This window comes from Pimephales promelas, chromosome 12, assembly GCF_988280905.1.
Source record: "Pimephales promelas chromosome 12, fPimPro1.hap1.1, whole genome shotgun sequence".
NCBI classification, from domain to species: Eukaryota; Metazoa; Chordata; class Actinopteri; order Cypriniformes; family Leuciscidae; genus Pimephales; species Pimephales promelas.
Genome location: NC_142780.1, coordinates 13,702,346 through 13,713,040, shown reverse-complemented (window position 1 = coordinate 13,713,040; position 10,695 = coordinate 13,702,346). Strand labels below are relative to the sequence as shown.

The 10,695-nt window shown below is 36.3% G+C and overlaps 1 protein-coding gene across 2 annotated transcripts in view; it reads right to left on the bottom strand.

Moving 5' to 3' along the window:
* Nucleotides 1-3,190: 3,190 nt before the first annotated feature.
* The window catches only part of ncalda (neurocalcin delta a), a 73,305-nt gene continuing 65,800 nt past the window's right edge, over nt 3,191-10,695 (bottom strand). For both annotated transcript variants that reach the window (XM_089117528.1, XM_039685280.2), the window contains 2 exons: nt 7,838-7,943; nt 3,191-5,697 (listed from right to left, as the gene is read on the bottom strand). In XM_089117528.1, the coding sequence (XP_088973654.1) occupies nt 5,600-5,697; nt 7,838-7,943 (204 nt within the window). In that variant the 3' untranslated portion in view covers nt 3,191-5,599. The remainder of the gene's footprint in view (nt 5,698-7,837; nt 7,944-10,695) is intronic.

Genomic DNA, 10,695 nt, shown 5'->3' with positions numbered 1-10,695 from the left:
CCAGTCCAATAAAGGACACTTTACACTAAAGGAGACTTCTGGAGATATTAACAACTTCTGGTTTGTATCCTCATGTTGTGTCTGTTAATTGTTATAATAATTTAAATGAAGATAATCTTTCTCATGCACCACCTTTTTGATGTGTACATGCTGTCTGTCACTTTATACAGCATATTAAATTCAATTTGATGGGAAGATATCAGCGAGCAATTTAGGACTAACCCTGCTGACTCACATGATTCACATGATGTCATCTGTTGCCTGAGCATGGGAACAAGGCCCACCCCAATCTACAGAAACCAGTTTACAACAGCACACTCCTGCCTGTTCTCTATCAATCTCTCACTCCATGTGGAAAAAAAAACTATAATTTTATATATTTTTCACTGTATACTGTGCAAAAGTCTTATTATTTTCACCCAAACAAATGCCAGCTACTCATATCTTTCGCTGTAGTGTGTTAGGAAATAGTTTACATTTCCATACATTACTTTGGACATTAGTTTTAATCCAGTGAGGTTTTTGTACGCACAAGGAGTCAGCCGGTCTCTGCTCCACACTGTGATTACAAGAAACAGAAACCCAGAAGAACTTGCGCATGTCTCCACGATGCTCGAGGAAACCGACCTTCAAAGCCGTCCAAGTTGTTTTAAACGCAAAGGGTGGTCACACCAAATATTGATTTGACTAAGTTAATAGAAGTTAATTGATAGGCATTTTTACACAACTGCCAAAAACTCGTCACAGTACTGTAGCTTTGCAGGAAGGTTGCCACAGTTCTTCTGGATTTGCCTTGTAAAAGTATTCGGTAACACTTTTATTCGATAGTCACTTTAGACATTCTACTAACTATAAGTAACTTTTCAACTACATGTCAACTAACTGTCATTAGAGTATTAGTAGGCTGTAGTAGACTGTTAGGGTTAGGTGTTAGGGTTCAGGTTAGGAGAACAAGTTGACTTGTAGTTGCTAAGTTAATACAGTCAGTAGAATATCTTTTGGGGGACCAACAAAATAAAGTGTTAGCAGATATTAAGCACACCGTCTACTGATACTCTAATGATAGTTAGTTGACATGTAGCGGCAAAGTTACTTATAGTTAGTTGAATGTCTAAAGTGGACTATCGAAATAAAAATTCATACCCCCCATTTTGATTTAGCTTTAAATGACTTTTTTCCACATCAATCTACACGGTTCACCCCATTACAAAGCACTGAAAAAAAAGAGAACTGTTATTGTAAACACTTACATCAACCTTGTGACATTAAAAAGAAGAAACTGAAATAATGATGTTGCATATTCATAGACTTATCCGAGTACTCGGTTGAAGCACCTTTAGCTTTGCAGATGTGAATTCTTCAGATCCTCTGTCAGTTAGGATGGGGATCGTCAGTGGACAGACATCTTCAGGTTTCTCCAGAGATGTTCGACAGGGCCACTCAAGGACATTCACAGAGTTGTACCTAAGCCTGTGCGTTGTCTTATCTGTGTGCTTGGCATCATTGTCCTGAGGGAAGGTGGACCTGGACCAGGTTTTGATTAAGGACATATCTATATTTTTCTTTCGGGCCTGCCGCTGAATGGCTTTGTTTGTGCTCTGCTCCTATGCATTCTCAGACCCTTTATTGAAAGTTGTGTGCCGACTGATCCAAATCATGTCCCTTCAATTGAATTAGCCACAGGTTAAAGGGATAGTTCACTTTGAAATTAATTTTTGATATGTTTTAGCTTACCTCAAGGGCATCCAAGATGTAGGTGTCTTTGTTTCCACAGATATTTTTAGGTCAAACCGTTCTTGTCTGTCAGTCATATAATGGAGGTCTATGGGGTCCACCTCAAAGAGCATGCACAGAAAAGTCCAAATTAAACATGCTTTAATGACTCGTAAATGTAAGTACACATTGATGGCCTAAGACGCAAAACGAGCGGTTTGTGTGAGAAAACGAACAGCTTTTATATTGTTTTTACCTCGTGTAATCACAGCCAAGTCCAACTGATCTGACGGCACGGGTGCTTCGGTCTGCGCATGCGCCGGAAGTGGTCGCTTGTGTGTGTAGGTCACTTATTGTTTACACAGAGATTTCCGAAGTTTTACCTTTCACTAAACATATTTAGATATATCGAAATCGTCTTCTATTGCGATTTCCCGTATATCCAAATATACCGCTCATTTCGTGTCTTAGGCCATCAATGTGTACTTACATTTACGAGTCATTAAATCATGTTTAATTTGGACTTCTCTGTGCATGCTTTTTGGTGGACCCCCTTAGCCTCCATTATGTGACTGATAGACAAGAACGGTTTGACTGAAAAATATCAAAATTGAAAATACTGTGGAAACAAAGACACCTACATCTTGGATGCCCTTGAGGTAAGCTAAAACATATCAAAAATCAATTTCAAAGTGAACTATCCCTTTAAATACATGGTGGTGGGAAGAAGTGGACATTTCAGATTTGATTCATCACCCATCTAATCTTCCAGCTGTACAAAGACAGTAATATAGAGTAGCAGCGAGTCTCTCAGACATGTGTAATGTTTCCTCACTGAAGCCCCTGGGCTGGGCAGGACGTCTCAACTGCACTCACAACATCGGGAAGAATAAAAGACTTTCAAAAGCGATGGAATTTGACATGTGTGTCAAAGAAAAGTATTAAGTCAATGCTATTTTAAGAGTGGACAATTTTGCGGAGACAAATGGAATAGCAATATCTAGTCACTTAAACGAAAAGAATATTTTAGAATGCATAACTATACAAAATACAGTAGTGTTTATTTGCTTTTCATCCATTTGTGTTCACATTTTATTAAACGAAGCCAAGAATGCAACCACAGAAGGATTAAGGTGAATCAAATGTAACAATTCAAGAATCAACGAGTAAAAAAAAAAGAGAGAAATGTCTAAAAGTATAGCTTTATGCTTCCATGTTTAACAGGTTATTTAATTTTTTTTCCTAGTGATAAAGTGTATGAGACGTTTAATAAATAACACTGGATCAAACAAACTAATTAAAACTCAATCCATAAAAGCTCTAAACGGTTCTAAAAATGAATCACCTGACAGACCCCTTTAAGTTTCTATTTGGAGCCTTTTCAGTTATGACATCTTGTGGCCAAGGTGGGTACTACAACATTTCAACCACTTTTGGGGAGCTTCTATTAGTCCCTGCCATTGAACATTTATTATTATTATTTTTCTCTAAAAGCAAATCAATGCAACAACACACTCCGTTCTCTCCAGATTTAATTTCTGCTCAATATGATAACCAAAACAAATTTCTATGTCTCAAATCTACAGTCACGAAATACAGATTACCATACAAAATCTACAAAATTCAACAATTACAAACAATTTGTTTAACAAATAACAATTGTACAGTATAAATTTATACAATAATGCATTCATATTTTTGGCACCTGACCACGATATAATTGTGATACAGAAATGTTACGTCAGATGTTTAAAAAGAACAAAAAAAAAAAAAGAACGAAAAAAACTACATAAAATATGCATCGAACATGAAATCGAGCAGTTTTGACCTGCCACTTTTCTTTTTTCAATATTTTTACAAAACAGCAGTTGTTCAAAGATTAAAATAAAACGATAAAAACATTCAATTATGTTCATTAACAGTATAGCAGAACCAAATGCACTGCGGTGAGGCATTTGACGTTCACAGGGACATCAAAAACACTGAACATCAGCAGGAAGAGGAGGAGGAGTGTGGATCTCTGTGGCTTCGGCATGATTACTAAAAGCACGACAGAGGGTGATATGGGAACTATTAGGAGCTCTGAATAAACGCCGCCTACCTACCGTTGAATTCAAGTGAAATGGACACGAGTATAGGTACCACATGAGTGCAAGGGGCATTTGAAAAGCAATGGGGTCCTACACTGTAAAAATGAATAATAAGATTGTGGCAAAAGATTACAAGCAATATTATTAATTAAATTTAACAAATTAGAATTGAGAAATAATTAAATCAAATTAATTCCTTAAACATACATTTAAGTCACCATTATGGTGATTGGTGTTTGGTTTGTTTTAAAATTACGGTTTTCAATTTTACTCATTTTAAATGGTTAACTTTTAATGAATAACTTGATTAAATATTACTCAATTCTAATTTGTTACATTTAATTATTAATATTGCTTGTAATCTGTTGCCACAATTCTATTGATTAGATTAGCATTTTTACAGTGTATTACCATTTACACACTTTGAGTGATTCAGTAAGAGGCTGTCAACAATTACATCTGTTCAAGGGGTGAACGGGACGCATAGTTAAAGTCTTCATAGTTAATGAAGAGCATAGTTAAACTCTCCAACATGTGAAGGATTATCATTTCAAAAGCGAGCAAATTTACTGCAACTTAAGCTTGATTAAAAAAAAAAAAGCCATATAAAAACCACTCACCCACAGAAACATTGAGTGCGTTTAAGGCAATTCAGTAACTTGATGTTCATGTGTACAATCCAGAGATAAAGAGAAAAGTGATTCTAAAAATCAAAGAAGCTTTGAATCAATCAAGCTTTAGTTCTCGTTCAACGACAAAAACGTTCTGCGCCAATGCAAACGATGCATCACGACACCGATAACCAGGGTGAGCGAACAGGGCTGTAACTGATATTCACCACAACACGTGCATACAAACCACACAAATACTCTCCAGTCCACAAATGCAGATAAACTTGATGTTACATGCTTTTGCTAAAAAAACATCAATAAAACCCATCGCTGCATCCTAAGATGGAACTATTGAGTACACTTTTGCATGCGTACGCGTCTGACACTTCAGATTTATATACAGGCCTACGGTTACTAGAGTACAAACATTAGAAAACTGGAAAAAGAGAACGCAGTTCAATTCATGTCGTTTGAACGGTAGACTGTACGACCAAAACCAGACTAATCCACACTAAACTGAATGTGCGCTTCCAGCACTAATAAGGCTCTTCAGATCGGAAGCATAACGTGGGGAAACTTCCTTGTACAGTTACAAAATCTACATTGGTCCCATGGGATAATAATACTGTGATCTGCCAGACAGAATCAGTCGAAAGAAACTAAACTATATGATCTAATCTAAATAAAGTTCAAAACGTCCCCGATATTTAGATCACTAAGGCTGAGGTGTTTAGACAAAAAACTAGTGATGCCACTGCTGTCACGTTTGAACAATGATTCAGGCATCGGTTTTAAAAAGAAAAGAATTCTCTTCTACTTATCTTAAATCCCTGTCTTGGTCACGCTTAAACTGTTGCATCTAATACTCAGAGAAAATAAGAATAAAACTATGTATTTCACATGACATTGAAAGCTCTATTCTAATCAGGATGTGATTGGAGCTCAGATGAACACTCTAGTTCCCCCGATTCACTCCATCACAGGCCTCTTGCAGAGATAGCACAGCCAATAACTGTGTGTGTGTGTGTGTGTCTATTACTAGATCTGGCCAAGCTCAGTCTGATGAGACCCAGATGCCCCACTCTGGAAAAAACACCTGACCCGCCATCATTTCCCTGCTGCGACTATATCAAAAACTAAATTAAAACCCATAAATAAATAAAAGGTTGACGCATGAGGCTGTTCTCAGAACTGTCCTGCACTGCTGGGGTCGCACTGTAGCAGACGCACGATGGATGGGTCACTCTTCGCCCCTTTGATGAACTCCTCCAGAGACAGTTTTCCTAGAATAAAACAGGAGAGGACACAGGCTCTTAGAAAATCATATTATTTACAATGGAAAAATGACGGCTAGCTTTCCGATATCCGGCTCGTTGCGTCAGAATCTGAATCAACCTGTGAAAATATGTCTAGAGAAAAATGTGTTATGGAAATAATGGAAGAGGTTTTTTTTAGCTTATTAAATCTAATAAGCCTTCGGGTCTTGGGGTTTAAAAAAGGGCAGGATATGGTCTCCATTTTGACAGTCAAAAAACAAAGAAACATTCGCATTATAAGGTAATGTAAACTTTCATCTTAATCTCAAAATCAAATTTGACTTTGATTTGAAATGTGTATATAATAATAAAAAAAACATTATTTTAGTATTCATTTTATTGCAAGAAAAATGGCAAAATTGTAATATTGGATATAATCAGATTTTAAATATAGGGGCATCCCTAAAAACATGTAGTGATTGAAGTTCCCCAAAAGTGCCATGCGCAGCATTGGACAGCAGGGGGCGCTGCCGACTCTCAGCGTTCAAAAGTGAGAGGTGGCGAAGGAATGCGAAGAATCAAAGGACACGTGCGGACTGTTACCCAAGTGAGGAGTGATGAAATAGTACAGAACAGGTCCTCTCACACACATGTGATAACATTAGCATACAGCTCATGTCCTTGTAGCTCATGCATTTTGATAAAAACACTGCTACAAATGAACATGGTCCTATGTTCTTTCATTTCCTCCCTGTGATCAATAAAGTATCTGTCCGAGTGAGACCACGCTTGTGCTGCTTCCGCAAACAACTGCCCACAGATACACAAATATACACACAGTTTCCATCCCATGAGACTCTGGTCACGAGAGAGCAGGAAACGCAAAAGATCATCTGACCACTATTTCCACTCTCTTCTCTGTATACTCCCATCTGTTTGCTTGTTGATCTTCAATTTCCTGTACACGCACGTAGATAGTCTGAAGCCTCGTTTAACAGCTGATGGGGCTCTTCAAATCACTCAATCATGATGCATTTAAATAAGTTAGAGACTTTACATAGAGAAAGCATAGGGGCAGAATTTGTAAGAAGAAAAAAAAAATAAAAAATAAAAATACATATATATAAACAAAAACAAAACAGGAAATTGTAACATTTAACATAGTGACACACCAAAATGTATTTTTACCGAAACCGGAAAACAGAAATCAAATTTAGAGTTGTATATAAATGTATACAAAAAAATAAAAAATAAATGTCGTTTTTATATATACTTTTTAATTATATATTATGTTGCTAATTTGGTTTTGAATTTTAAACATTTAAATGTTGGGTGTAATAAAACTGATTTTCAAACATACATTAAGTAAACTGTATAAATAATTTTTTCATTGAATATCTAATATAGTGCAAATGAATATCTAATATAGTGTGAGCAAAATGCTCCTCTTTAGAGCTCCTTGTCTAAATAATGAGCTACTGTATGGACTAATGATGCTCATAATTAACCAGTTTACCGACTTTAAGAATTTTCAAAGACCACCCATGAAATTTTTCATAAACCACTGCCAAATAAATTTAATCCTTGATATTTAATAAATTTTCCTTGAGCTTTTGACATCTAAGAGGTCATCATATTAGAAGAATATCCTGTAAGTTTCAGAACTGAAAACGTCCTTGTTAGTCCAATAAACGCTTTTATTGACACCAGCCTCAGCAAACGACTCGTTTTTCAAAGTGGGGAACTATGACGACAAAGAGGATAAAACACCACCGCCACAGAAGAAAATCAACGCCTACTTCAACATGGCCGGTTTAGCCTCGCCCACCGATTCGCGCATTACACGCATAGCTAAATAACATAGATGCCTACCTCGTGATGAGAAACCGGATCGAGTGAAACTCATTATAATATGCAAAACTGTTATCCACTCACAGCAGTGGGTGTTTACTTCCAAGTCTTCAGTGCGAGACACCCATAAAAACCAAGCGTTTTTGAGCTGGGCTTAAAACTAGGGTAGAAAATAGTCTAATATTTATTCATTTTTATGTTTTTTTAATGTAAAAACCAAGCGAAAGTCACAAGTTGACCTCAGACAACTATATAAATTTTTTTAAAAAGCCAGTTCATGACCGCTTTAATGAAAACGGGGGAAAAAAGGGTTTACCATCTCGGTTGGTGTCCATTTGTCTGAAGATCTTCTCTGTTCTCTTCTCAGGTGTGGACTCATCCTCTGGCATCTTCATCACTGATGACACCATCTTATAAATAGCCTGTGGGAAACACAATGCACAAGAGATTCCCTCTATCAAAAAATATTATCACATCACAAAATACAGTAATCTCATATATTAATGCTACAATCATCAGCATTATCATACCCCAACTGTGTAAAATGTGAAATTTCAATTATGTAAGTCAGACACCACAATGAATCAAGCAGAATCACTATAACGAGGTGGAAAGCCTTAAAGGGATAGTTCACCCAAAAATGAAACATTATCCCATAATTTCTCACCCTCAAGCCATCCTAGGTGTATATGACTTTCATCTTTCAGCCAATAACAGTTATATTAAATACATCCAAGCTTTATGATGGCAGTGAATGGTACCTTGAATGGATAGATGCACTTTCTTGGGCTTCAAAATCTATCAATATAGTAATCCATACGGCTCCGGAGGGTTATTGAAACGAAACGAAGCAATGCGTTTTTGTTAGAAAAATATCCATATTTATAACATATTTATGACCTCTGACCTGACATAGGGCGTAAGCATAGCATAAGCTTAGGTGAGATTAGACACCTATCACGGTTAAAACAAACTCAAGCTCCTGCGCCATTCTCTTTAAAAATTCTCGTTTTAGAGACTTCCAATTGGTGACCAGTGTTTTGTTTTGCTCTATCCACGTCGATACTTCCAGACTATAGACTCATAGATGAGAGAATAATCAGCACGTGACTGACTGCAGCGGACACAGACTCTACAGACAGCTAATGTGGCATGCATAAACATCATTTAGAAACATGTGCAGTATGATGATCTTCAAGGAAGATCATCAAACAAGTACTCAACTGAAAACGTTCAAGTAAAATATAATTGTATAGAACTTGTCAAAATAAATCCTGCCCCAAAGTAGCTTTATAGGAAATAGAACCTTACAAATATAATATAATATATATATTAGAGCCCGACCGCTACAAATATTTTTTGGTTTTAAAATCCGATATTCCGATATATCGGCCGATATTTTTTTTTCTTCAGAAACGCGCAACAAAACATTAACAGATTTCCCTAACATTAGTTATTTGTAGTTATTTACAGTATGAGGTTTAACTAAAATAATATGATAATGCATTTTAAAAAGAAACTTTTATTGTCACAACAGAACAGACTGATAGTGGCATTAGCTAGCTTTGTGGTTAGCTAGTCTACGATGAGCCATAATTTAGCAATGGATAACGTCATACTGCAAATTGTAAAACATACATTTTCAGGCCTAGGAGAGATGATAGGTCTCATTGTTATAACTGTCACGCGCTATTAAAGAAATACTTCAGTCACATTGTCAAAAGTTAAAAGGACAGTCAGTCAACTACACTGTAACAACGTAACGTAACTATTGCGCGTTTCGTCCGTTTTTATTTTATTTTTGAAATATTCATATATCGGCCATTATAACTGCCGATACTGATAGTTTGGAAAATGCCTAATATCGGCCAATAACATCGGCCTGCCGATATAATCGGTCTGGCTCTAATATATATATATTATATATATATATTTTTAAAGATTTTTGAGAAATATTTAAACAGTCTCTTATGGCTGCATTTATTTGATTAAAAACACACACACAAAGTGCACACACAGACAAAGCTGAATTTTCAGCATCACTAGTCTTCAGTGTCACATGATCCTTCTGAAATCATTCTAACATGATGCTCAAAAAACCATTCATTATTATTATTATTATAATCTTGAAAACAATTGTGTGCCATTTTTCTAATCAGGCTTCTTTGATGAATAGAAAGTTCTATTTCATTTATTTGAAATATAATCATTTGCAACATCATAAAATGTCTACTGTAACTTTTGATCAATTTAATGCATCCTTGCTGAATAAAAGTAGTGATTTATTTTATTTCTCCCCCCCTCTCCCCCCAGAAACACCCCAACCTTTTGAACAGTATTGTATGGCGTTAAAAAAGCTTTCTATTTCAGATAAATGCTGTTCATCAAGGTTCAGCTGTTTTCAACATTGATAACAACAATGAATGTTTTTTGAGCATTAAATCAGCAGATTAGAATGATTTCTGAAGGATCACGTCACCTCTCCAATCGTGGCTCATTCCTCCCAGATCACTGATAATCTTTGGCTACCACTGCTTTCTTCAAACGCCACCAAATATTTTCTGCAAATCTGCAGACTGTCAGGCCACCCAAGAACGACTGATCCCTTAACCAAGTTTAACTAGATTTGTATGTATACTTTGGGATGTTCTGCAGGGAAGTCCATTAATCATCAAGCTTCAGTCTCTGCACCGAAAGAATCACCATTGCTGCCAAAATGGCTCGATTCTTCAAAGAATTCATAAAGTCCTTCATACAGTCAAGATTTCCCCCATCCCCATAACAAGACTGGACCACCTCAACGTTAGGGATGGGACGGTATGAAAATTTCATATCACGATTATAGTGTCCAAAATTATCGCGATTATCAATATTATCACGGTTTTCTTACATTTAGATATAAAGTGTTCAAAATATAAAGTGTAAAAATATAAATATAAAGTGTTCAAAAAGAAGTTTTGTGAATGAAAATCAACAAACAACAAATAAACGAGCAGCTCTATGCAGTTTTTTTAAGCAAGATTCTATTCTATGGCATTTCCTTCTTTACAATGGCCGTCGTCAATAGCAACGCATTATTACACACATTGCGCACATCAATATCGCAACGGACACGCGCTCGTTTAATTCAAATACAACTTGCCGGCCGTCTTGCGTCTCCAGTTTTTGATTGTT